Below are 27,511 nucleotides of genomic sequence, written 5' to 3' on the forward strand. Positions count from 1 at the left end.
GGGTGTGTCGGTACTTGAAGGACTGGTATGTCTGACAGCCATTCAATATCTAATGCTTTGTGACGATTCTTGGTCGTTGTCATCTCTTTTACTTCTGCTTGAGAGTGCAATTTCTCAACTACTGAGCAATCCTCGGATAGAGATGTTTCGGTGAGCTTTTCAGCGACAAGGATCCTAATTCCGCTAAGGGAGGCACCACTGCGCACGAGGGCAAGTAGGTCAGAAATCCTCTCCTTTTTACCGCCCCGAAGAGTGATCGCTGTCATGTTGTAACACGTCTATCTTGCGTTTGAGAACCAGCTTCCGCCGCTCGTCGGTGTCCATATTGTTGTGATACGAGGCCGGTGCAGATCAGGAACTAAGCCGAACCATTGGAATTAACTTCGTGGGGTCTATACAGAAGACCAAGTTGATTTCCAATCAACTTGGCTACACGTTGTATATGTAGCCTCATCTTTCCCTCGAGAATCCCAAAAAAAAATTCACACCTCTGAACTACAACACATATCGATAGCGCACTCTGTTTTGTGTTTGCGGCATCGCTTACAGGGTGCTACTCCAGAGCACTATTCTTTTGATCAGTAAGCAGCATGATATCGTTGCAGGGGTACACTACTTTTGCCTTCATCCTCTGGCATTCCGTGCACGCACGTGATGCCTTTTATTCCTGAAGTTGAGCCTTTATTATTAGTCATCGTGGCTCCATGATCAAAAAGAAGTGGAAGACTTTTCTCCTCCTTCTTAACTTATTTGTTGATAAAGCCGATGTGGGCCAGAACAGCTGACTGACTGACTGACAGGGACCTGGTGTGGGCGGTTAGGTCTTGCTCAAAACCTGAAAAATTGCAAGCCATCCACTATGTGGCTGAATTCATGCACCGACCAGTCTGGGCCCCTTGGCCAATTTCGACACGTCGAATAGGAGGCCGTCGGTGGGAATATTACATCGCTCGAGGAAGTGAACGAGGGGCATTACGAGGCGAAGACGATGCGTATAGGGAAGCTTACCACGGAGAGGCAACCAAAAGAGATTGTCAATTCCGACGAATCGGAACAAAGTGAGCATGATGGAAGGAATAATGCCAGCATTGATGGGACAAGGGCAGCCATGGTGAGATTCGGCCATCGGGCGGGCGGTACGTAGACGAAGGCTGATTATTTGCACGTGGGGTGGTTTTTGTTGGGTGATTTACCTACTTTTGTTCAGCAATATTCCGTACCTCCTTCATTCTTGTTTCCGCTGAAAGAAACACACATCGCCACTGCGTTTAAAGCTAGGCTGCATTCGGTTAATAGAATATTGAATTCACAAGAAACATGGAATAGCCTTCTTTCAATTCCCAACTTGATATACTATTATAACGGGAAGGATGAATAGTGGTATGAAAAATGTCACATGACTTTATTTATTGGTAGATCTAGGTCAATCTATAAGGAGACGGGGATTTCAGTTATCCCTTGTTTCCGACAAATTATCCATACAGCTGCATATGCTTTGACTATGAATTCAGCGCACCAATTCACTCTACTCGAGCTACTTCCGAACGAGATACTTTATATGGTTGTCCAGCTCCTCTGCATGTATGATGTCGGACATCTGGCATTTACCAGTAATCGGCTGAGGGAAGTCTGTATACCATACCTGTTCTGTAATGTGCGTTTTTCGTTTTCGGCTTCCGGCTTCAGTGAACTACGACGGCTACTGTTGTCCGATGTGCGTCAAAACGTGGTCTCCTTTACATACGTGATTCCAGAACTACTCCGACCTGGTAAGTCTCTATCAGTAAATCTCTAAGTTGACAACTAACGTGAATGGAGAAATTTCGGATTTTGAATTTTTCAAGCGCAATGTCCTTCTACCTGAAGACTACGCTGACATCTCGAGGGGATCAAATCGGGAGAACGCCCAGGTTGAGATGTACGTCCCATATGTGCTTGTTTATAATACATTCAGTGGTATATGCAAGGAGCAACAGGGGCTTGTTGAGAGACATGAGGATGCGATAGCGCTGTCGGCTGTTTTTCGATGGCTTCCCAGATTGACGGAGCTCTGCTTGCTCTTTCGTCAAACTCTTGCGAAAGAGCCTTGGATGTCGTGCTTCATGGACCATACTGTGGAACGATATACTTACGGACATCATTTTCAAATCATCTCAAACGCTTTAAAAGCAGAGAGAGGACACGGAGTTCTTCTTCACACCGTTCACTTATCTGGTCTTGAGCTTCCTTATTATCCTTCATTACGCTTTTCTCAAGCCCGAGAGCTGAGTCCTTACCTCGAAGATTTGCTGCGATACGTCCAGAATCTACGACTGAGTGGATCAGGATCAGTGTTGAAATCACTGTCACACACTACGCTGCGTCTTCAACAACTAGATTTGTGTAGCCTCACCATCGCTCAGACTACACTGGTCCAGTTCTTACAACAGAATGCGAATTCAATCAGCTCTATTGAGTTCCATAATGTTAAAATGGTTTGCACGGATTCGAATGATTTAGTCGCATTATCCCCAGAGCTGTGTCGTAGCAGGCTCTCACCGAATATGCTCTTTCTAAGCTGGGAAGCTTCCCCTTGTCCTTTTTGCGGGCATTCTGGCTGGAGGATGTCAAAGACTTGATGTTATACAGAAAAGCACTTTACTGCATCTATGAGCAATAGTTCTTTTTTGAAACAGATTGTAGTGCGCAACATCTCCATCTCAAGTGACCAGTGATTATCTTCCCAGTGTTTAATGTTGGCATTGGGTCTTTGATCTCGCGCACGATCACAATTGCAGGTGCCACACCGGGCTACGCGATTGTCAACCAAGTGTGTGGACTTTATATGGAATAGTTCAGGACGACAAGTGGGAGGGAGGCTGTTTCCCGTTCCTCTTGCCTTCCTAATTGCCTAACTACGCACTTGCCTAGAAGATGTGTGCAGCTTCCGGAAACAGTTGGCTCTCGGTGGTCCATCAGTAAGTTGCGGTCCCAATTTCGCATGCTCCGTAACAAGATGGCCGCGTATAGTCATATCAAGAAACTGTGAATCGGACTCTCCAGCATGAATCTGAGGCTTTTCCACCCATGTCTTAGCAAAACAATGCACTGCAGCTTAATATGGTGCCATCTATTGTGAGATGTATTGAGCAGATCAAAGCACAAGGCTGGCTTTATCGAGTAAACGATACGGATAAATAAGGCTGTATAGAAAGGCAAACAACGGTACCAAGACGGGTGGGAAAGAACATGAGATACTATCACTGCTGGAAAAGTACGCTGAGGCGTTAGATCACAGTATCAGATTGGCAAGACAGAACCTCTTGTAGCTCAAAGTTAGCAGCACGTTGCGTCATTGACAAGACCTTCGGCTTCCTTAATCACATCTATATTTGGAAAACCAGAGTTCTGATTGCGTGGCACATTTCCGGTGATAATATCGCCCGCATCCTCGTTCAGTCTTCCGGAGCACTCGTCTGGACCAAGGAATATTGAAAGTTGGGCCTGGGTATGCGCCAGTATTGTTTCACTGTAATCCTCTAGGCACCGGCGACAATAGATGGAGCAAGTGGTGTCCATGCTGGCTTTGAATAGAGAGGCTAGCACGCGAGCCCATTTGTAGGTCGTTATTGTATCTTTTGAATCTGATCCAATTCAAGGATATCTATTGTCAACCATAGCCATTAGCCCATGAGCGGACTCTAATAGCGTGAACAGGCAAAGATCAGCTCTTCAAATGGATGTACCTCGACAGAGACGGAATAGCTGCGGAGATATATGGATGATGCTTACGGCGAGCACTATCACTGGTAGCCTGCTAGTTATGATGTAAGTGAGCGTAAAAGGCCAGCTAATCATAGGGAGGCTTTCAGGGGTCAGCAGAAGAATGAGTTGTATATCGTAAGAGGTGGGCTCCATCAATTTTCCCGCAAATTGCAGGAATGGAGCGAGCTAGGAGAGATACCCAGAGCTCCCGGCGGTCTGGAAAAAATGACGTAGGCGGCGTCCGACTGGGACAAGCAACAGGTTTTCCATTCTTTTTACTTGTAATTGTCGAGCGGAAAGAGTGGCCAAATACCACTAAGACGCTTTTGGGTGGGATGTTCATCGTCCGCCCAATTCCCCACGTATTCGTGTGGTATTCGGTGTAGACTCGGAGTATGGTGTCGTAGCACACCGAAACTAGATGATACAGACTCTCACGAGTGTTCAACCACTCTGATCTTTAATCAATCAATTATATGTTTCTATTGGACATGTTCAGTACTAGCCAGTACATCAATTCCTTATCCTGACATGAATCAATATACAATACAAAACACAAAGGAATGTGGGTTCCTTGGTAATCAATCGATTGCTAGTTGTAATTTACCACTCCATGCGCCGACAAGTCCTTTCCCGGATAATATATTCGCAAAGGGAGATATTTGATTGGGTGTTTCTAAAATTAGTTTCTCTACCATCCATCGGGTGTTAGTTTGTTGGAACAGAAATGTACGTCCAATCAGGTCCATGGATAGTTGTCTGTGTTGAGATAGGTAGTTTTAATGTTCTTATTTAGGTTCCTATCAAAAGTGGGAACCCCATCTATTTAAACGTCCATCGCTAGTCCCGCCATAAGCTTTGACCACCGAGATAGTCAACGCGCGCGAATATGAATATGTCGTATATTCGCATTCCTTTATTCTTTTCGGAGCCCTATGCACGGGCAAAATTCCAGCTGTATCTTACAATACAGGCTTCAGAGGCAGCATTACTGAGAGAACGACCGGCTGTAAACAAGGGAAGAGCAAAGTTAAAGTGAAAGTTTTGCAAGAGAGTCGCAAGATGTTCAGATTCAACAGAAAATGCTTTCTCGATTTGCGACAGCTAGGAAGACGTAAGAAGCCAAATTCGTAACGAAAGGGTACGCCAATATTCAATCGCCCTTGCTAAATAAATCTCAAGTGGGTGGAAACTGCGCTCCATCCCATAGCGACACCGTTTTTAGTGTCATAGACGCATCATCATCTACTAGAGGGTGCGTTGGTCCAGAAATGCGCCCAGAAAGATCCATTTTTGAACAGTGATGACAAAGTCCTTCAACATGAAACTCATGATCCTCCATTCTGCAAGCCCCTTGGCAATCCAAGGTGCCAGAGGATGATGATGAGGGGGACCAATAGTCAGAGGCTAAGACCAGACACAGGACAAAAGAAGCATCGTCAGGCAAAAAAGAATTGATATTGCGTGAGAAACAAATGTGTAGCCACTGCGGCCGGGCTCTTTCGGTCCCTATGTGCAAAACTCCCGAAATATGACGGGCAGACTGAGGAATAACGATGACCCCTAGCAGCCAAAACTATCAAAAGGCCGCCCGATCATCCTCCAATAGGACGTATGCGGCGCAGGATCAATGCGTGTATAAGTTAGTACCGCTGTGCAAGAAACTCAAACCAGAATGTCACTCCGTTGGTATGTAAAGGACGCGCTTCCTGCTGCCTTACAGAGATAGGCGACGTAGCAAGATAAGATTCGAGGCCATTACTGCAAATTTGGACCATAGAAGTCCCTCATGTTGGGGTCCATCATGTTTGGGTCTATGCTGTGGTGTGGATGTTGCGGATTCAAGTTGTTAGGTTGTGCTGAGGAGTGGGCGGAGAGGACTTGGTCGAGAAAGTTGCGGATTTCGTCTAGCCCGGCATCACCACGGACTGTCTGAACCATAGTCTGCAGGGAGGCGGCATCGCCGGTGCGTATAAGCCTAAGGAGCGATTCGAGGATTGACCTAGTATCGTCCAGCTCCTCCTGTGTCCTTCTCGCGGAGGTTTTCCGACGCTTGTCAGACAGTTATCTGTCACGCATCCACGGCCATGAGTGACGCATTCCGTACACGGCATGCCGGTGCACTAGAGAGCGGATGAAGGGTCAACGCTCGAGAAAGTCCATATAGCGGAGGAAAGAACGCAACGAGGGCAAAATGAAGGGGGAGAGAGAGAGCGAGAGAGAGAGAGTAGGGTAAGGGAGAGAAGGGAAAGGGGGATGGGGGATGGGAGGTCGTTTGTACCCTTGTCCGGCGTTTTTGGCACTCTTTGCACGTTGTGAAGGCCCTTTTCATCTTGGCATCCTCTGGAGGAACGCCAACAGCACCTTGCCTCTGGTGGTAGCTCGTCATATCTCACGCAGTCAAGTCTCGATTTTGTCCCTCCCACCCCCCTGTGTATATAGAAACCTGCATTGCAATATACAGACACATTGCCTCCCTACAAGGGAGCGCGGACGGGCCTTCTCTGACGCTACAGTCTAATGCGTTTACGCATAAGACCGCAGCGACAGGTGACCCGTTACGGCCAAACTGTACACTTTCCAGTTCCCATCTTGACTGCGAGAGGTCACCAATAAAAGACATATTTTACAATCGTTCTCAGCTAAGTTTGGTCTGGTCAATGGATAATCTACGCTAAGGTCTTGGCAGTGCGGCCGAGAAAGAGCGTCTCAGTGTGTACTGGCCAAGTCGATTTCGAGAATGCCTGTACCTAACTCTGAGAAACCACCTAATAGATAAAGAGAAGAGACTTTGAATTATTAAATACTTCGTCATAGGAAGTTGTGGGTGAATATATATCTAAAATTCGTCCAATTACAGGTAGATCAACCACTATTGGAGCATGCTTAGGTATTATGCGAACACACATATGACTATGTAATAAATATTTACCTTGCTTATGGAGACCCGATTTTCTATGTCGTTTCGAAAGACGATTATGATCATTTTGTTGATCAAGTATATTATAGAAACAATATGTTGATACGAAAGAATAGCTCGGGAAAAGAGAAGGCATAAGAGAAAGGAAGAAGAAAAGAATAGGAAGAAAAGAATAGGAAGAAAAAAGGAATCTGGGAAAGATAACGTTAACGCGAGAACAAAACTCAAAGACTATTAATCTTCCCAAGTTAAGAACCATCCCATAATAAAGCTTCGAAACTATAGGCTACAACCTAGCATGGATAGCCGCTCAATTCGCCTTCCCTGGGTTGTCAGGATATTAAGACATTGCTGCCGGCAACGACACAAGCCTTTTATCTTTATTATTCGATGAAACCATATTAGTTGCCTGTTGTTGCCTGTTGTTGAACATCACTTGCAGTATCTTCGCGCAGGACCCTTCCCGTCATCTGCTCCACGTACCGCTTGATGTACCCCTCACACTGTGAATGCTTGAGTATTTCAAGTCGCAGATCCAACACCTCATATTGTAACCTTTTGGTGCCAGCCAACAGTTCCTTATTCCTAGTGGCTTGCATTTTCAGAGTCGATTCGTCCTGCTGGTTCTGCAGTTTTCTTTTTTGACGGCATCGTTTTGCTGCTTGACGATTACGTTTGAGCAGCAGTTCACGATGGGTAATGGGCATTGATAGTTTTGATGGTTGCATGGTTGATTCGGTATTGGAGGGGAGGCTGCCATTTATCTGTTCAGGCTTCGGCTTAGTATATTCGATAGAAGCGATGGAGCTTTCTCTATCCTTATCCGGACCGGTGGGTTGTGTTTTTATATCCAAGGAGATATATTCTTCCGCGGTCTTCAGGGTTTCGGTCTGTCTCAAGGCTGATGGTGCAATGCACGATAGGCTACATCTCTAATTCTGTGATATATTCTGATTGGGTTGGAGGGGAGAATATGGTTGTATTGATCATGCCTCCAAGCTGAAGTTTACTGACTTCGGGAAGATCTGATTGAATTCTCCCGGTGACAAAACTGGCGGTGGCGAAATGAGGGGTAAACCGCAAAAGGAGTCATCTTGTGCCTGGGTGGTGATGGTGTCGAATGGGATAATGTTCACGTCGTCGGGGCGTAGACTGTCGATACCCTTAAGCCACATAATGTTTCTGAGATTCCCCATTGTCGTCGTTGCTGTTTCCGACTCAAAATCCAAAAACTTACGGAGAGCTCGGATTATTATGTGCTAGGTTTAAATGGGCTGAAGAATCTTTTGATTTGCCTGGCTATATAAGTAGTTCACGGAAGAACTAGCAATGTAAGCCACGGCGGAATTTCGTTAGATATGTACCAGTTTATTGTAGATAGTGGACGAAAGTTGCTGGACGAGCCAATAAATCTACAACCCTTTGTCACGTCATCGTACAAAATAGAATCAATTATTTGCAGAGAGGCAAGATTTCAATCCAGGAAAAACACGTCCTCGAATTTCCCCGCACTGTCCAGTGACTCACTCTCTTAGGACTTTCACAGAAATCGACCGGATATTAAGGCCATCGAGTGAGAAGACTCGGGAGCCTAGTCACCTACCTCGACCCCTTAGAGTTTGCCTTCCTACTAGACCAAAATACAAATACATATGTATTGAGCCTAGTGGGTGGGGTTTACAATCAATCGCGGAGCAATACGCAGGCTACAGCAATTATGTATTTCCATGCACACACATGTAGGTTTTAACTACTAATTTCCTAAAAACGAACTTAGAGCTTCGTCAAATCTTGTCGTGACCGAATTGCCGTTCGCGTTGTTAGGCTGCCCTCGTGGCGCGCGGCTTCGAACTCGTTGTGACGCCTCGGTGAAGTCTAGAACGGCCGCGACCGTCCTAGCCCGGGACATAGCTCTCTAGAAAGTTGCTACAACATCGAGCCTCCGTCACGAGTGATGCTACGAAAACGTAAAAACCATGAGGGGCCCACATGAGCGTGTCACCTTCAGTTTATCTATTGAACTACAACTCCAGGGTGTGGAGCAAGAGGTGCAAAAACGCCAGCAGATGAATGAAGCTTTCCAAAAAGCGCTCAGGGAAATCGGGGGAATCATTACTCAAGTCGCGGACGGAGACCTTTCCACAAGAGTCCAGATACATCCACTCGAATAGAACCTATCATCTTCGTTCCGTCACTAATATTTCAAAGCTGATGTACAGTGTGAAATAATGCTGTCCATCAGCTTCAATCTGGTATTACAGCAAATTGTAGTGTATTCAATACACTGTATATAGTTATAGACTTTTCTGAAAAACTCGACTATGAGCTAGGGGTTGCATGACGGCGCAATCAATTTAGGTTGCCAATTCAAAAACCATGTTAAAGTGTGCATTATCTGTGGAAGAGTGTATCCTTTCTTTACACCGGTCGCTCCTTTGTGCGACATTCCCTTGGTTCGAGCTTTGTCACATGCTCTTTGGCGATATGCTGTGTCTGTTAGCAGGATACATAGCCGTAATTTAATGTCGCACTGTTACTTACATTATTGGCGCTAAAATAGGAAACGAATTATCAGAATATCAACGATAAAAAGTTCATTCTTTCTATTGATATCACCAGCTAGGTACCATGTACCGTGTACATAGTTAAGTGAACAGTTTATACCCTTAAGCAAAAGTTAATTAATTCATGCATAATAGATGCAGGTATGTATGAGGCCCAGTCCAAAATACTCCTAAATCCCATACGCCGATACTCGGTGGTCTCAACACCGGTGCCGCAGCTTAGCGCAGGGTCACCCAGCACAGAAATGTGATCTATTAGTCCCCAGCGGTAAGTTGCCGCTAGCTTGTGTCAGGATAAGGAATTGATGTACTGGCTAGTACTGAACATGTCCAATAGAAACATATGATTGATTGATTAAAGATCAGAGTGGTTGAACACTCGTGAGAGTCTGTATCATCTAGTTTCGGTGTGTTACGACACCATACTCCGAGTCTACACCGAATACCACACGAATACGTGGGGAATTGGGCGGACGATGAACATCCCACCCAAAAGCGTCTTAGTGGTATTTGACCACTCTTTCCGCTCGACAAAAACCAATATTTGCCAAGACGCCCCGGCCATGGTAGCCTGCCTTAGTGTTTAGTTTGGCATCGATCGCACCAGTTTTGTGGAACCCAACCGCTCCCCCCTTCCCCCCTCCAGATTTAATAATTATTTTTTTCCTACTTTTTCCCCTTTTCTTCCGAAACTCATAAAACTGCTACATGTGAATATGATTTTCTCGCGTACCAAAACTCAACCAGATCTTCTTCTTATATTACTAAATAGATTTAAAGTACAAATACATTTGACGATAGTGGTATATGGCGGATCAGGGTTTATCTCCTCTTCAAGGGAAGCGGCGATGGAAATCGATAGCTGCAAAAAGCTCATGTCAGACCCAATTCGGTCTTGCGTTTTAGCTTCTATCCTTATAGAAAAAATCAATTGTTGTGCGGGCAGCTAGAAAACTACCATTCAGATTGCTGATTTCTTCCTTAATGAGGGTAAGACGGAATATCTCAATAGCTTCTGCAAACTCGCCATGTAGACTCAATATCGCACTGGTTCTTCGAATGTTTTCACAACTATCATAAAACTTGCGGAAGCCCAAAGCCACTGCACATTGTTGCAGGGAATCGTTATTGGACATCAAAGAAACGAAGTCTCTTTTCGAACTGCCCATGACAAATTTCGTCAGAATGCTACTTAACCTCTTTTTACTGTTTCAGAGCTGCGGGCACTCTGACAAAGGTAGGTTTGCGTGGGGCATTAGCGCTTACAGGGCGATCTCCATAAAGTCCACCTTCTCCTTGCCTCTTTCAAGAAAACCATAGAGCGCTGTCGAGCTACTCTCCCGAGCTTCTTCTTCATCCATCTCCAAAATCTGGGAGAAGACGGTCATATCAAGTACTTCCTTCAGCTTGATGTTGAGTTCATTTCTTTCCATGATCTTTTGAGGGTTTATTAGACGATAAGTTAACGCCGAATCAATGGGTCGGCTTGCGTTTGTATCTCTGTACTATGCAGTGCTAGGATATAGTATTCACAGTGTAGTAGTTTTAAGAGTTTTGGAAGGAGACCAAAAAAAAAATAGATTTTGAGGAGGGAGTTGTTTCCAAAAAAAAATAGTGTGATCGAGATAAAGCCAACCCCAAGCTAGGCTACGTATGGCCTCGGAGATATATTTGCTAAGTGCGGAACCTGTATTTACGGTAATTTTGGTGACCTAGTAGAAATATATCAAGAGTGGTGGAACTCTACCTAACCATATCAAGATTTGCGCTCTCACGTTTTCGGGACCCGTGACAATCTGGATAGCGACTCACACTCCAAGAAGAAGAAGTTGCCATCAATGGAACACAATCAGTAAGGTTTTTGATTCACGCCACGTGATCCTAACGCTATTGCCCCCGTATGCAATGAAATGAGTCACAGGCCGTGGCATGACATCATGCAGGGCAAAATTCTAATTAGGTGAGCAAGCACCTTGGTATAAACAAGGCAATATACCACTTGTAAATGTCTTCTTCCCACAACTCTTTTTGCAATATGCCAGGCGAAAATGAAGCGCACACAGATGCTAAAGTAAGCTTTTAGTCAAATATGTGAATTACAGACTTCAGTTAATTATCCAAGCCACCCTTTGACAGAAACGCCCTGGCATTTCGGCGCTACGGCGTTGTTCCTCTTCGAGAGAAGCTATTTCCCGGAGGATCAAAGGTTGGATGCTGAGCCCAAACAACTTTCTCGAGTTGGAAGGCTAATATTTTGCAGCATCGTACCTACTTCGACTCTGCTGAATTCGTTCTGAAATCTGCACATAACCCATCCGAGGTATCCGAAAAGAATACTGGAACCGAGCGTCCGCAACACGCTAGCATCTCTCAGCCATTTTGCTCCGTGCCTGGCACCAGTAATGTTTGTAAGTCCGCGAATAACGGATTTCAGACTACCAGTCATAAACATCAGAATTACCAGAGTCCTCTCCATGAAAACGACGAGGCCGACTGCAAAAGGCGAATGAAGGTTGGCTGTAAAATGATAACTGACTTAACATCTTAGAAATAAGATCTTAATCCTAACTTGTGTAAGATACCATAGGAATTGAAATGATGTGATACGAACGAAAAAAACTTTAAAAATTTTGTAAGGAGACAAACTCTAGATGTATAATCATAATAACAAAAGAAAGGCATAATCAATACTCAAGGCCCACATCCTTGTCCGTGCCGAGAGTATCACTGGCGATCTCTTCGTAATCCTTTTCCAGAGCAGCCAAGTCCTCGCGAGCATCGGAGAACTCTCCTTCCTCCATGCCCTCACCTAAGTACCAGTGGACAAAAGCACGTTTGGAAAACATGAGGTCAAATTTGTAGTCGAGGCGGTGCCATGCCGCGGCGATGGCGGTGGATTTGGAGAGCATGGTAACCGAGCGGTCGACAGAAGCAAGCTCGCTCCCGGGTACATTCATGGGTTTTTGGTAGTTGATCCCTAGTTTGAAACCGGTTGGACACCACTCAACCAAGTTGAATGAGGCCTTGGCCTTAATGTGGGCCATTGCCTGGGTACAATCGTGAGGCACGACATCTCCCCGGTACAGGAGGGCAACAGCCATGTACTTGCTATGCTGTGGATCGCAAACAACCATTTGATTTTTAGATTCAAAGCCTTTTCAGAGTTAGATGAAGCATACTTGAAATAAAAGGAGCAACTGTACATACATTGTAAGGTTAAGTCCTTGACCTTGAAGCTCTCGTGGCCACTATTGGTGCTAGATATGACAGGTGCATACGAAATGAGGGGGTAGTGAATTCGCGGAAATGGCACAAGATTTGTCTGAAACTCGTTTAAGTCGACGTTTAGTGCATCATTGAAACGCAGGCTGGAGGTGACAGAGCTAACGACCTGGGCCACAAGACGTTGAGATGCTCGTATCCTGGGCGAGGGATGTCCAGGTTGCGCTTACAGATATCGTACACAGCTTCATTATCAATGAGGAATGTGCAATCCGAGTGCTCAATAGAGTCGTGTGTCGAGAGGACGGCATTGTAGGGTTCTACTACTGCAGTTGCCACGTGAGGGGACGGGTAAACCACGAATTTCAGTTTGGTATTTTTGGAATACTCGGCAGAGAGGCGCTCGAGCAAGAGTGCACCGAGACCAGAGCCTGTTCCGCCGCCAAAGGAATGGAAGAGCAAAAATCCCTGAAGAGAGGCGCAATTATCTGGAAGGAAATCAGTCTGCAGGTCGAAGCCAAGAGAGGGAGGATTCCGTAAACACACCAGCCACGCGGCGAATCCGGTCCACAACGCCCTCCATGAGCTGTTTACCAACAGTATAATGGCCTCGAGCATCTATTGTAGATTAGTTTGTGTGGCACGCGTCTTCAAGATCTCTGGGGTTTGTACAGTTATTAGCCGCATCCTCCTTTCCGCTTATCAGCTGATCGGGGTGGAACAGATGGCGGTAGGTACCAGTGCGTATCACATCGATAGGCTATATCACCACCAATTCATCAGTCTACATCTCATTTCGACTTCGTTGCCACTCTTTACGCACCGAAGGGTCAAGGTCGATAAAGATGGAGCGTGGGACGTATTTGCTTTTGCCAGTCTCGGTGAAAAATGTCTCATAAGAGCCACTCTGGTCAATTTCTTGGACATAATCAGGCTTGATGTGACCATCGGCCAAAAGATTATGCTCGAGCAGATAGCTACATCATCAATCAATAGTGAGTCATTGCAGAATGAATCACAAGAGAATAAAGACTTACAGCTCCCAGGCAGCATTGCCAAGTTGGGTACCAGCCTGGCCTAGGTGAAGATGGCAGATCTAATGAGTGAGTATATGTGCTTCCATTATCTACTGTGGGGGTTTGTGTGGCCTGAGATACAATAAAGGTATTGAGAGCCACACCGGAATTCTGGGCTGTCCTTATGTTGCGGTCCAAGGCTGGTAAAAGGAACAGAAGAGGGCAACACCATTTACATGGAGCACCTTAAGCGGCAAGAGGATGGCACGTACCTCGCCGCACATTCTGAATGATTGAAACCCAAAAGCTGATGCGTACAGGCGGGCAGATGTGAAATGAAAGGGACTGGACGTTCAACTTTTTAGGAAACTGAAGTCTAAAATAGGTTAAGGTGGGTCCAATTTGTTATATTTTGACGAATGATAGAAGTGGTAGAATACCACTAAGATCCTTCGGGGTCGGCTTATTCATCGCTCACCCAATTCCTTCCTAGTATGGTGTCATATGTAACACGCCATACTTCGACAAAAGAGACCCCTGAGATCGTTCAACCGATCTTAACACCTACAATAAATCATCTAATTTCATTGGACATGCTCAGTACTAGCTAGTACGTCAATTCCTTATACTGACATATTTCTCTTTTCCTTTCAGGTATAGCCTAATGTTTCCCTTCGAATAAACAATCGATTTCATCTGAACTACAACACATCTCAACGACTTCCAAACTCTTTTTATCGCGCGCGCGTGCGTGACCATTCGTCCATTTTGTGAGGACAAATAGAGCGCAAGTTAATCAGGTAATCATCGTAAGTAGCAGTGATAAAAGTAAAACGACTATTAAACCATGTATATTGAAGTTACAAGGTGTATTTTGGTAGGTAGCCAGCTGTAGAAGGAAACCCAAAGAAGAAAAGGCATAACACATGAACCCCATAGATCAAAGTAAGACACCAGCCCTAGGAAAAGTGGTTAAACATAAGAATACAGGGTGGATGGATAGCTGATTTCATTTACCCTCGCAATTTTGAAAGCAAGAAACTTGCTACAAAACCTATATGTATTAAACTCGGCGATAGCCTGAGAGACATCTCCTACAGAAGGAGGAAAAACAGCGATGAAATCGTCAAGGTAATGAACGATGGAGACCACAGGCAAGTAGGCAGTCACAAGCCAGTTGAGACCCTCAGCAAAAAGGTTAAAGATGAAGGGTGCAGTTGCAAGACCAAATGGAAGGCAACACTCCATATATGTCTTGCTATCCTACGAAAAGGCTAGGAGGGGCCGGTCGGCGGGTGCGACGGGGATATTGCGGAAAGCATCTTTGATGTCGCGTTTGATGATACAGCATCCTCGTCCAGAGGTGCGGATGAGATCGAAAATTTGATCTATGAAGATGTATTGTATGGCAGAGGCGGTATCCGAGATGGACTCGTTGACACTGCGCCCTGGCGGGTAGGAAAGGTCATGGATACGGCGCCAGCTTCCATCGTGTTTAGGCACGAGCCCTAGTGGGGACACGACAACGGGGCCAGTGCAAACTTGCCCCCGACGATTTGACAGGTCATCGGAGAGCTTTTGTGTAATAATAGAGGGTTTCTCAATATGGTGATTAGGTGTTCGGCGGCCTGTCGGCTGGCCTGTACAACCAAGGCGGGAGCCGAATGTGAGAATGCCCCTGCAAATAGTCCCTAGATCGCCAGGATAATGGTCAAGGAGAGTTTCCCACGCTGAACTGATAAAAGGGGAAGCGGAGTCACGCAGAGGCGGGAGGGAAGAGTCAAAGACCTTAAACTGAATAGAAGTGTTGGGACGCGGGGCTAGCCAGCTAGTTGGCGGTGATAGCAATTGAATTATATCAAGGCAGACCGCGGCGTGGTCCTAACTCGCTGGTTTCACTTTGCAGCTTATCATAGAGTGTTCGTTGCCGCACTTAGAGCAGACGTGCCTACGGTGACATGTTCGCCAGTGACAGCCAGCAAAAGAGTTGAACTTTTCACAGATGACAGAATCGTTGTTTGAGGCGGCGGTTGAGCGCGTTGACCGTGTGGTTGGGGTAGTCAGCGCTGTCTTTGCTGGGAGCACGTTATCCGGGCGTAGGTAGGAGCTTTCGAGAGCTTTCCCAATTTCCCAGTCGCCAAGAGAAACGGCAAGGTCGCCTTTATCGACGACCATCTGATGGTGGTCTAAGGCCATTTGCAGGATACACTCCTGCCACTTATATGCCCTGGCAAGGTCACAAATACGGCGGTGGAAAAGGACCATTCCACTGATGCATAGTGAGTGCTTGGCAGCGAAGAAATCACACCAGATAGCGATATAATTGCTAAAGCAGTGGGCCCACAGGGATGCGTCATTGCCCCAGTCCTTGATTGAAACCACCTTGCGGAATTGCAGGCCAGACGATGTGGACTTCAAGTCGAAGGACTCGCCATCCGGTGCCGAGGCTTTGAATTCGGGGCTGCGAAGTTTTATGAGGTCCTTCTTTGGGCGGAAGGTGTGTTCAAAAACGGCTATAATGGCAGCACGGTCGAGACCGGGGAAGCGGGGGAGGACTGGCAAAACAAGAGACGGAACCCTACCGTCGTCGATATCCTCCTCTGTGGTGAGATCTATACGTGGGCGCTTACGCTGCCCGTCGCCCGCAACGAGGGAAGCGGACACTGTGGACATAAATGAATCGCGTTGGGTATCAGAGAGAGAATTCCAAATATACTCCGGTGGATAGAACGAGGAGCCCAGGGTGGTCTGTCCCCCAGGAGTAGTACTGGGGGCCTCGGAACTATGTCGCACCATTGCAAGAGGAACTCTTGAAGAAGAAACCGCTGCGAAGAGAGCCCAACTCTCCTTCGAAACGGCAATGTTCCTTTCGAAGGAGAGGATATACGAGCAATATCTGTGTGCGATTATAAGCACGGAATATCGTGGACCCGACGCAAGGGGGAGGGGCTCTCCGCAACAATCCCGAATAGAACATATCATTTAATTTCGTCAGCATGGACCCTTTCCGGGTTTGTGTCGGCGACAGTATTGGCCGGGAAACTGGTGATTTCTTTTCGAAAAGTTGCACAGTGCTGGTATTAATGTAATAGAGGACTGTTTTGAATACCCCATATGCCCCCGTGAATGATGCCTGCTCCGATTGGGTACTCGCTGTGGGGATCCTCTGAGCCTGGGCCGATTCATCTCGATCAGAAAGCTTATCAGTTGATTTTGAAGCAGTTGTCTGCCTTGTAAGCCCTTGATTTGAGATGTTTTCTCCCGACTGAGAACGACTTCTACAATCCTGCAACGTTGACCAACCCCACCCGGAAAATACATCCGTCAGGTCGTCAATAATAGGAAGGTTTCGGGAATCATGCTTGTCTCTAACATCGTCCCATATCGTGTGATGATAATGGGTCGACACAGAGCGATCTGGCGATGGGACATGCTCGAAGGGAGAACGTAGATGAGGACTTTGAGAGTTCCCTGTCTCTTGCATAGTCTATTCTAGGAAGAGATAAATAATTATCGCCAGAGCGTCGAATTACCGCGTCTTCGGGCCAGACCAATATGAATTTTTCACAGTAGCGTAAACGCACAAAGTAATGTATTCCGGACAACAATTGTGGTGTGAGGTTTGGGAAGAGCTTGTCGTAACATGATGTATGACGTCATCATAAATCAAACCATGTGACACAATTTGGGAGGTGACCGAAAGGTTAAATAGGCAGAGTGAGAAAGATTTAAAATTATAATGAAAACACAGGAAATTTTATAAAGAGTGATATCACTACTAAGGGGTCGGCACGAAGAACGAATATTCGTATCCGCTGTTAATTATTGTTGATTATCACGGCAGTCAAAGCGTATGGCGGGGACTAGCAATAGACGTTTAAATAGATGGAGTATCCCACCTCTATTATGTTAGTCTACTTAACCCAATACAACCACTTATCTCAAGATAGTCCATTCAACGGAAATTGAGTGCGTCGCATCATTGTCTCTAAAGCTATTTTTCTTTCGACGCGCTTTCTGAAAGCGCAAGTCTCTCGCCGTGCGTTATGGATAATTCCACGGTTTCTCAGCGCAAACGGCCACACCGAGCCTAGCGAATCAACTACCGTGCTCTCAATAGTGGCACCGACAAAGAATTTCTATCAGAAGACCGAATTATTGAATTTACTTCTAAAGGATCACGTAGCAGCGTTCAACCTACTACCAAAGATCGCTTGCAAGTCCATTAGCGGGCCTGGGGGTCTCGACGTCCGCTTTCGTTGGCGTACCAACTAGATAAACTGCCGGGATCATTATTTCTCTTGAACCTGGCTTCTCTCTAAGAAGGCCGCAGTATCAATCTCTCTAGGCTCAATTCGATCTCCGCCCACTTTCTGCAAAGACATGGCGTCCTAAAAGAGGCAAAGAGCCAATCGACCGATTCTGTACGAGCAACACCAACGTCAAATGTATTAATATATCTCTCAAAACATGGCATCTTCTCAAGTGGCGCAGACAAAAGTACAGAGAAATACGGAAGAAGCAGCAAATAGCCATTCATTACCAGGTTTCTCCAGAAGCAGGCGGAGGAGAACAGTGCAAAGGCGCTGGAGCAGAGCCTTGTTTGGTGGGTAGTAAGGATAAATATTACCATCGAACAGCCTATATTTCAACAGCTTTTCAAGATTGAGACATTCCGCTCCCTTTCACATCTCGTATAACAATAGCTCGTCAAATAGACTATGAGTTTGGTAATTGGCAAAAACAGTTAATCGAGAAACTAGAGCAAAAGTGCCTAGCAATATCTCTCTTTAGATACTCAGACCAGCAATTATTCGAAGTGCAAAATAAGAGTTATCAGTCGTTAGTTGATGGCAGATTTAAAGTACCAAGACCAAGTTCTTAAAATTACCAAAATCCATAGCTTTCATAGCGTTCACAGAAGGAGGACATAGCAGAAATTGTTCAGGCCCTTCTCGCAGAGCTTCAGATCAAACATAAAATCCATCACCACAGACAATACCTCAAATTATGAATGCCTGCTATCGGAGTTATATCTCATTCTCAACGTGGAAGTTCAAGGTAGAGATACGGCTGCAAGTGACGCAGAATGCCTACACCTCCAAGGAGGATATAGCTATATCCGCTGCAGTACACACGTACTCAATGTAAATATTAGTAATATGCTTTCTATATTATAATAGATGGCCATACATCAGCCACTACAGCTTGTGATTTTATACAAGAAAACAAAGAGATTAGGCCGCAGTCACCATTGGCCCGCCTTCGAATCTTTAGATTACAAGAACTTCGCAACAGAAACACCAGCAGAAATTCATCTTCCAGAGCAATAGGCTAAAAGACAGATTCATCCAGTATAACATAGAAAGGTATTAGAACACAACACACCGATTACTACAAGATGCAGTAAACACAAAGCCACAGATTAAGAAGTATGTTAAAAATCGGAATTATTTCTGGCCTTTCACAATTAAAGATTGGGATCTTATCTAACAGACAAAGGGCTTTATAGCAATATCCAAGGAGTTCACCCTCATAATTTCCAAGAGTGAACCACAAATTACCTTAGCGATTCCCATCTACTATTAATTACACAATATGCTCTATGACGCCAAATCTAGGAAGAGGAAATTCTCGACGCTTCACCCAGAGATATCTGTAGCTGCAGCTGCCTCTCTCAAAAGGTTTCAGAGATACTATAACCTCATGGGTGGACAAGACGCCTACTATGTCGCAGTAGTTCTTGATCCGCCTTTTGATACGCTCTTGCTAGATAGAGAACTTGGTAAGGGCATAGCTCATAATGTTGTCACGCATATCAAAGAATTGCAGCATGAGCAATACCGTTGATACCAGAGTCGTCGACAAAGCCCATGCGGAGCAACCCGGAACGCAAAAGATCATAGAGAGGCTCGTATAATTCAGAGGTTGCAACCTAAGAAGAGATACTCAACTGATCGTGACCGGTATTGTGAGGACGATATCGTAATGATAGATGGGGCAACCTCACAAGGCAAGAACTGACTTTCATCATGGTGAAGCGCTCAATCGAACAAATATCCCCAGCCGGCTGCTGCTGCTAGAAATTTACGGTATTCGAACAAACATTCGTAATGTGGTTATTCGTGTGCGCCCCTGCATTTGTCCACTCGAAACACGATCTGCACCAGTATGGAGTTCTGCACGATTGAAGTGGACGGAAGGAATCTTTAATGGACTGTCTAAACTTTCGTCGGTTAGTTTAAGCAAAAATAGTGGACCCACGAGCTGTTGTGCCTTGCCCATCAGGCAACAAAGAAATAACTGATCCCGATTGGGACAAGCTGTAACTTAGTCCTGACATATTGCGTCATTGACACGTTGGTCTATCTGATTGTGGCAAATGTCTATGCAGAAAGCCTGTCAGATGCGGTTTATATCGTGTTCTTGTTCACATTTGAATAAAATCTCACAATGGAACCAGGAGACAAAAAATCATGTTCCGTGGTAAGATTTTCTTTGTCTTATATCGAACAGAAGTGCTAACCACATTCTCCCAGCCACCCTCTGGATGTGAAAAGACTCACAAGTTCAGCACATATGAAAAGCGGCCTCATGGAGATCTACTCGGAGAACAATCCAAGGTATTTGTGATGCAACTTTATGAAAGGAGTTTCGACTGACAACCAGAAGAATCGCACTTACTTTGACTCTGGTGATCTGGCTCTTTCCGCGGCTCATAAAGTAACAAATGAAGGTGCTATTCAAACTGGAAGAGCCCACCCCCACCGCGAGAGTATTTCCCACCCTTATTCCGCGGTGCCTAACACCAGCAATGTTGATAAAGATGCCAACGAGGACTTGTACAGGAATAAGAGCTTGAGCCCCGAAAGACGAAGTCCTCCCTACCAGGATGCGAATATTAAGCATAAGAGCCCCATGAACAAGGAGGATAAGGGAGAGTTTGATAATATCGCACGTTAAGCCTGGTTATCTCACACATTGAAGTCACTTGCACTTTTCTGATTGAGCTTCTGATTGAGACTGTTGCGTTGAAGTTGAACAAGTAAAGCAGTGTCAATTTAGACACGAAGCAGCCGAAAAAGTCCTGCCAATGAAGGTAGCAGAAAATAGCGAAGCGATTGAAGCGACCGAGGGAGATCGGATGGCACTATGAACGGGTTGGAACAGCCTCGTATGCGAGCGGGGATTCAGGGCGATGGGAGAATAATATTTTTGCCACACGCTTTCGCCAATGGAGGTGTTCTTCTCTATGGTCGAATAATTTCCACCGAGCGTGAGAGTAAAGGAAAAGCGTTCGAAAAGTTGGAGGAGAACTAGGAGAGAGTCAGTTGGTGACACGGGCAACCCAATCCGTTCAAGGGCGGAAAATGCCATCTACGACGTGACACCCGAACTTATTTGGCCTCTTGTAGCTAGCTCCCTCTTGAGCTTCGGCAGTCCCTTTTTGACATCTACTGAGTACTAGGAGAGAGTCAGTTGGTGACACGGGCAACCAAATCTGTTCAAGGGCACAGAATGCCAACTACGACGTGACATCCGAACTGCAACTAGCTCCCTCTCGAGCCTCCGCAGTCCCTTTTTGAAATCTACTGAGTACCATCTTTATTATACTTTATTTCACACCTCGTCAAGTTAAAATTTCTGCATATGCCTGCATGTTTAGCCCGGTTTTACGAACCTTGTTGTCATTTCAGAGGCACTAAACGAGGCTATATATACGATGAGAGGATCAAGCTGATTTCCAATCAACTGGGATCTTAGTATAGACACATGGGGATTATGTTTGGTGGTGCGGCTCCGTTCCGGATCTGCATCAGCCTCATATCACAAGGGACACAACGGCGCGTGTGTCGGGTTGCTTATATTGATAGCTCTTGGCTGGAGCACATCTGCTGCAGCTTCACTTATATCCCATTACTACGAATCTGCCCGATTCTCTCATCCTGTCTTGGCTCTCCATCCCTGGTATGCCCTCGGGATTCCCTGCACTGTGGGTGGCATGGCCTATTTGAGAACCGACCGACGTCATTCCTATTCCATCCCCCGCCTACCAGCTTTCCAAGTTCCGATTTCCCCCAAGCTACAGCTTCCCATCTCTACCTTTAGAACATCTACCTACTCGTATCTCTCATGATGGCTGAACCGGAAATGCAACATGCTCACCGATTGTCGGCTGACAACCAAATCGTCTCGAAGGCTGAGATTCCTTTGAAAGAACGTTTCTTCCGTTACTTTCAACGTGAAATCACTGGTATAGTCCGATCCCCATTAATCCAGAAGCATATCCAAGAGCACGTGCCATAAGCAGGAAGTGATAATACTGATACTCTTCTTTTAGCTTTGCAGGGGAATATCGATGGTTTCGCTGATACAACGCTAGTCGGTGGTGGGCGCGCCGATGTCACAGATCACTGTCGAGCCGGAATCGTGCGGCTGTCCAATGAAGTCAGTGATGCAGCGAGCTACATTCCTACATATGACCAGAGAGTCTATGCAGAGGTGCGCAGTGTCAAGAATATCACTGCATGGGAAGTTGTGCTTACCTAGTCAAGGCAATCAAAGCCCTGCAGAACAAACTGAATGAGACATGTCCCGTATCCGAACCTCGGTCGCAGTTCAGCTTCAAGACCAAGCAGAATGACTCCTCCATCTCTCTCTCTGACGCCGCTGCTTTGGCCACTGAAGGTCGTCGCAGTACCCCGGGTTACCGCTTCCCAGGTACATCGTCCATCGGGTCTTCTGGCAACCAAACTCCGAGTGACCCATCTACCCCCTTCAATGAACCAGACAAACAGCGGCAGGAGTGGCCAGAAGTTGAGCCAACTTCATTCCCGGTAATCTCGCCCACGGAGGTGCTGGCTAAATCTCAACTAGAGTCGGAGCCTGTCCCGGCATTCGCAGCTAGTGGAGTATCCTCTGTGTCTGTTGACAATCATCACAACCTCCACATCATGCTCCCGGCTTCTGGTTCAACGTCTACGGTTCCTGCATCCATAACCTCTCTGCGGCATTGTATCATTGACATGACGATTCCCACCGCAGACGGGAAGCCTTATGCTAGTCTGACCGTCAAGGGCGTCCGAGAAAGCTTGCTGATTTGCGGTCAAGTAAATGGACCAGCGTATATGACCGGGGTAGAACACAGTATAATTGTGGTTTCATGCCGCCAGTTCCACATGCACCACTGTACCGACGTCGACGTCTACATCAGCTGCTCGAGCAATCCCATCATCGAAGACTGCTCGAATGTCATGTTTGGCCGAATACCAAAGGCATACGTAAGCTTCGCATTCTACTCTCTTCCTGAAAATCCATTCTAATGCTCCTATCTAGGCCCTGAACCATGACCACCTTGATCATCAAGACCACTGGAATGAGATCGAGGATTTCAAGTGGGCTAAGCCTGAGCCCAGCCGGAATTGGGGCCTTCTGGGCCCTGGCGACGTGGTTCCGGAGGAAGTCTGGGCCGAGATCGTTCCAGGTGGGCCGGGATGGTCCCTGGAAGATATCCTTCATGCCATAAGATTGGTCAAGACATGAAGTATCTCCCGAGTGTATGGTACAGCCGGCTGGAAAGGTTCTGTTCGAATTAGCAGTTCCTCTTCTTTGATTTTCACATCTTCGGCATCTTTCATTTTTCGTTACTCTTAATACACACTTGATGCGTCACAAAGAGTTTACGTTCTTTACCATGTTTATTTCCAAGACATCGGGCGTTGCGTCTAGGTCATTTTATGATTCAGGCCCACGCCTCGTTCATTCTTCTTAATTATTTTATGGAGCAACTGAAGTGATGATTCAAATCTAGGTCGTCTATGTACTAGGTGGGTATGGAATAAAAAGTCCAGCTGCTTTCACATCTAAGTAGCAACCAAGTCGGGCCCTGTTTAAGTCTTGACATGTACAACGGGGACTCGATTATCCAAATTGGAACCAGAATCATCGATCTCATCGATCTAGCGGAACAAAGTTAGTAACCAGCTCCTGGAAAACTTGAACCGGATCACACTACCAATTACCATCCTATGTAAGTGAATCATTGCAGTATCACTGAAGTTGATGAGAATATACTCTTTCCACTCTTTCCGTTTAACAGGCACAAGGACCAAACTGTTCCACTTCTCGTTCCACGGGAAATTATACTGCGGGCTAGCAATATGCACTCCAAACTTAGACAGCCCCTTATCAACATTATAGTGCAAAACGGTGTCTGGGATATACATGAGGCATAGACGCTAAGTGGAGGAACGGACCCACATGGTGCATCCCGGTTCCCCTGAATGCGAGGAAGCTGTCTTTCTTTTGCTTCCTCGCGCTGCGTCTTGTATCTAGAGTCGACTTTAGCTTTCATTAATATTGATCATTCATTGGAAAGACAATCTCCTCATCAACAGATACCTGAGACCCTCACAGGGTATTGCTGATAGGCTATTTGATTATGGTAAATGCAATGGTAGGCTCAGGCTCCCAGGAGCTCATAGCCACATTTGGACCAATCATTTCTAATGAGGCTTTGTGGCACTTGTGGACCAATCATGGCACCGATTGGTTCATTATTCCTCCGTATCAATATTTACAACCCACAGGCTCCTGGGAGCCAGGCCAATTATCAACCAATCATTTCATTGGAGACTTACGCGCAAGTGAGTCTTTGGTGACACTAATTGGCTGATGTTTCCTTGTAGTAGTAAACATCTTCCCGTGTCCACTTAGCACCCAGGAGACCAATGTAAGTATTGCTATACGCAAAAGACGAGGTCGATAGCAGAAACAATTGTTCTGCGAAAAAATAATCAATCTAGTGACTCGCTAACTATACAAGGAGCTCTTTCGCGAGATGTGGGCTGTGCGAATCAGTCCCACGCTGCACAATAGCTTGTATCTGCCTGATATTGTGTAGGCGTAATGGATTTTCTCCGATATACGACTTAGGCAACGAAGAATCCTGCGGCTTGGCTGGTAGGGATCTAGGGTCGCAATATTGCATGGTGTTTGCCTGTCTTTGATGAGGTGTTCGTTGCGTGGAGTAACGGGCTCATTACTGGTGAGTGAAATGATATGACATGACCTCGTCGCCTCAACCGTCGCATAAAAGGGCGGACTGACGGTGGTGAATGGCGATAACTGTCGTCTGTTCTTTTCTGCGGCATCTTCATGACTGTTGAAACCATGCCAACAACCAGAAAATATTTTTCATGTTCTTGATCACCAGGAACAAAATGCAATGTCTCTGAGAGCTGCTTTGAATCAACGATGAAATGTTGAGCCAGTTACCATTGAAGAGTAGTTTGTGTTTGAGCTCTCACAATTCATGATGATGATCTCCTTGACGCAGACTGAATGCCTGGCTGAATTGCTATGAATACCCGGTTCGTCACCAGCAGAACCGTCATTCGCAAGCATTCCTTCGTCATTCCGGGTCAAAGAATATCGATCAATTCTCGTTTCCGTGGCTACTATTTGGTATGATGACTTCGAAATCGTGCAACGAAATTGACTGACTTGTTGCGTCGCACTAGACTGGCTTTTCCCGACACAAGAGGTCTTCGAACAGCAAGTGAGTGTAGCTGCCCAGTCATTTGGAATCATGCTAACATAGAAACTGCTCGATATCAGCACCGCCTCCGCTCTCCCTCTGAGAAGCCATTGAACGAACCTTCAGGATCAGGATCTGGAATGGTCTAAGCTGCGAGTACGGTGAGTTACACGTTGCCTTCATAAGCTACCTGCAAATGATTGAAGATAATTAGGTGCCATCCTTTATAAAGTCCCTTGCAGTGGACAGCAATAACTGACAACGTAAGTTTAAAGACTGCAGCAATTTCAAAGGCAGACATCATGTGCTGACGACCCTCTATATAGGATGGCGAACTTTACTATCGCGAGTCGCTCAATGTCTTGTAAGTCACGATAGTGCTTTGACCCTGCCCATTCCCAACGCCCAGTACAGCATTTTCAATCTCAAAATGAACGCTTTCCGGTCATAGCTCTCCGTTCTTCAGAAGTTATCGCTTATGATTCTTTTTTATCATAGGGCGAGCTTCAATGTTACACTCGACTGACCGCGCTATGTTCCCCCATCGTCTTCGAAACTGAACCAGCTTCAACAACCTGATGGGCCAAGCCACTGAATATTACTAGGCTTGCGCCTTTTTATTTCTGAAGACGTGGTTGAAATGGCCACTTCACCTGGCTTATTATCGGGCCCGATTCAGAAAGGCTTGATGCCCTTTGCTCAGCCAGTGGTAAAATTCCGAGGTGTTTTCATTCGTCTCTCCAGAATTGCCCTGTCCGGACAAAGGTTGACAGTCCATGTATTAGTAACTCGCAATATTCTGACGACTATGAACCTCCTGCCCCACGTCCGATCCGAAGGCTTGTCGGTAGCCATGAGCCGGCCTCACTGTTGACCGAGCGAGCCGTCAGAGCATCCGCGACAACGAAGAGAAGCCGAGAATCGACGGCCACAGAAAAAGACAACTATTTGCCGGGGGGCATCAATCATCAAATTGAAACGAGATATTAGCAATAGTCTAAAGGCCAGATGTTTCAACCCCTCGTTGCAGCTGAGCAAGTGATAAGACAGGCCGTGGCCTAGATCTACCCTAGATCCCTCGCCGCGAGAGCAGTCATTTTCAGGTCAGGTCGAAGTTTGTCGTAAAAAAATACCATGAATCTCTTGTCTAGTGGTGCTTTTCCCTAACACGGTTGAAGATTTGCCCAGAGCCGTGCATTTGCAGGTATGGCTAGATCCATTCCACGTGGTACAATGTGAGCCCAGGCCCTCCACGTGTGATCGAGCTGAGTCCGCTACCTCGTCCCTGGCTTGCCTATGCTGATGCCAGGCTGCATTAGGGCAAGTTCATACCACCCTCAGCCACCAGAAATCATGTTAACATAGCGAGTCAATGAAATGCCGGTCTGGTGAGTCCGATCGAGAAAGTGCATTATAGCTGGATTAAAGGGTCTTCATCTAGTCCGCGAACAAGGTAAGTTGCGAATGACCAACTTGCACCAGCTGCTGATAGTTGGTGCTAGATTGGGTATTCTAATGGCAAGTTGCCCTGCGGGTGATCTGATGCGGACGGTCATCTAAAGCTACAACCATGGCTTATTTGATAATTGATCCTGGTAAGTACATCCTTATCACCAGAATAATTTGGAAATCAACTAACCATAGTCAAGTCGCTGTAATGAAATTGGCGATTTTCCACTGATACTATGCTCAATGCAGCCGCACGCCGACCGAATGCCTAATAACCAAAATAAGCAGAGGCGCAACGAGTCACACGAAGAGTACGGAATTGTTAGGACAATCCCCGGAGGGCGTCCTGATACGATAAGGATACGAGTGAAGAATGTGAGATATGCCTGATATGGGTATGATGATATTCAGACTAATCGCTGGTCTCCCTAAGAAGATCCAGCTCCTCCCTTTGAGGGGATCCTCTGTGCGTATGCAAGCAGGTAAGCGAGGTGATGTATCAACAGCCGGCCCCGGTGATGGATAGGCACCTCTTCCGCATTTCCTATACCTCACTGTACGGTTGGCGTAACAGGAATTGTGTTAATTGTTGTGCCAAATTCATACACTGCCAGTCGACCAAGAGTTGCCTTTACGTTATTATTTTCTGATCACTCACAGGGTAAAACTTCTTTTTTTTTCAGTTGCTTAGCTCTGCTTCTTGCTATAGTTTTGCTTTTTACCTACCATTTTAGCATGCTAGAATATATAATATATCTTTCATTATTATACGCAAAAAGAGGAATTACGAATGCCGAGAGGTACAAATGCTTCAATCTTTCTGATATTCTAATGAGTTAGCGTAAGTGCAGCCGACCTCATTTCTAGTTATAGGATTGTATGGAAAAAAAAGCGTTTATGACTTCCAAATTTCAGGACAACAGCACCACAAAATAAAAACAAAGAGATGGAAAAGAATGACTAGAAGTGAAAGAAACAAAAAGAGATGACTTCGATCAATAAACAGACATGTAGAGAACAATAACACCATTCATCTGTCACCCAATCTTCACAATCG

General features: G+C 45.9%; 8 protein-coding genes across 8 annotated transcripts; 2 read left to right on the top strand and 6 right to left on the bottom strand.

The window, feature by feature from the left end:
• Positions 1-871: 871 nt before the first annotated feature.
• N7533_010547 (uncharacterized protein) lies at positions 872-1,066 on the bottom strand (the record flags this gene model as incomplete). Its single annotated transcript, XM_057107197.1, has 1 exon — positions 872-1,066. The coding sequence occupies one exon, from the start codon at positions 1,064-1,066 to the stop codon at positions 872-874; it is 195 nt and encodes a 64-aa protein (XP_056956414.1).
• Positions 1,067-5,502: 4,436 nt separating this feature from the next.
• Positions 5,503-6,133, bottom strand: N7533_010548 (uncharacterized protein; the record flags this gene model as incomplete). The annotated part of the gene is made up of 2 exons (XM_057107198.1): positions 5,503-5,796; positions 5,852-6,133. 2 exons carry the CDS (start codon positions 6,131-6,133, stop codon positions 5,503-5,505), a joined length of 576 nt encoding a protein of 191 aa, XP_056956415.1.
• Positions 6,134-7,065: 932 nt separating this feature from the next.
• On the bottom strand, positions 7,066-7,839 carry N7533_010549 (bZIP transcription factor; the record flags this gene model as incomplete). Its single annotated transcript, XM_057107199.1, has 2 exons — positions 7,066-7,588; positions 7,679-7,839. The coding sequence occupies 2 exons, from the start codon at positions 7,837-7,839 to the stop codon at positions 7,066-7,068; spliced, it is 684 nt and encodes a 227-aa protein (XP_056956416.1).
• A 2,291-nt stretch (positions 7,840-10,130) lies between these two features.
• N7533_010550 (uncharacterized protein) lies at positions 10,131-10,661 on the bottom strand (the record flags this gene model as incomplete). Its single annotated transcript, XM_057107200.1, has 2 exons — positions 10,131-10,389; positions 10,495-10,661. 2 exons carry the CDS (start codon positions 10,659-10,661, stop codon positions 10,131-10,133), a joined length of 426 nt encoding a protein of 141 aa, XP_056956417.1.
• A 1,251-nt stretch (positions 10,662-11,912) lies between these two features.
• N7533_010551 (tubulin alpha chain) lies at positions 11,913-13,750 on the bottom strand (the record flags this gene model as incomplete). The annotated part of the gene is made up of 8 exons (XM_057107201.1): positions 11,913-12,382; positions 12,436-12,596; positions 12,617-12,938; positions 12,997-13,068; positions 13,123-13,210; positions 13,274-13,427; positions 13,488-13,546; positions 13,739-13,750. 8 exons carry the CDS (start codon positions 13,748-13,750, stop codon positions 11,913-11,915), a joined length of 1,338 nt encoding a protein of 445 aa, XP_056956418.1.
• A 1,597-nt stretch (positions 13,751-15,347) lies between these two features.
• Positions 15,348-16,262, bottom strand: N7533_010552 (uncharacterized protein; the record flags this gene model as incomplete). The annotated part of the gene is made up of 1 exon (XM_057107202.1): positions 15,348-16,262. The coding sequence occupies one exon, from the start codon at positions 16,260-16,262 to the stop codon at positions 15,348-15,350; it is 915 nt and encodes a 304-aa protein (XP_056956419.1).
• Positions 16,263-19,919: 3,657 nt separating this feature from the next.
• Positions 19,920-20,429, top strand: N7533_010553 (uncharacterized protein; the record flags this gene model as incomplete). The annotated part of the gene is made up of 3 exons (XM_057107203.1): positions 19,920-19,952; positions 20,006-20,089; positions 20,136-20,429. 3 exons carry the CDS (start codon positions 19,920-19,922, stop codon positions 20,427-20,429), a joined length of 411 nt encoding a protein of 136 aa, XP_056956420.1.
• Positions 20,430-21,602: 1,173 nt separating this feature from the next.
• Positions 21,603-23,009, top strand: N7533_010554 (TBCC domain-containing protein; the record flags this gene model as incomplete). Its single annotated transcript, XM_057107204.1, has 4 exons — positions 21,603-21,720; positions 21,808-21,968; positions 22,022-22,747; positions 22,803-23,009. 4 exons carry the CDS (start codon positions 21,603-21,605, stop codon positions 23,007-23,009), a joined length of 1,212 nt encoding a protein of 403 aa, XP_056956421.1.
• Positions 23,010-27,511: the final 4,502 nt, after the last annotated feature.

This window comes from Penicillium manginii (assembly GCF_028828005.1).
Source record: "Penicillium manginii strain IBT 31320 chromosome Unknown utg000007l:1.0-2284322.0:1.0-2285126.0, whole genome shotgun sequence".
NCBI lineage: Eukaryota > Fungi > Ascomycota > Eurotiomycetes > Eurotiales > Aspergillaceae > Penicillium > Penicillium manginii.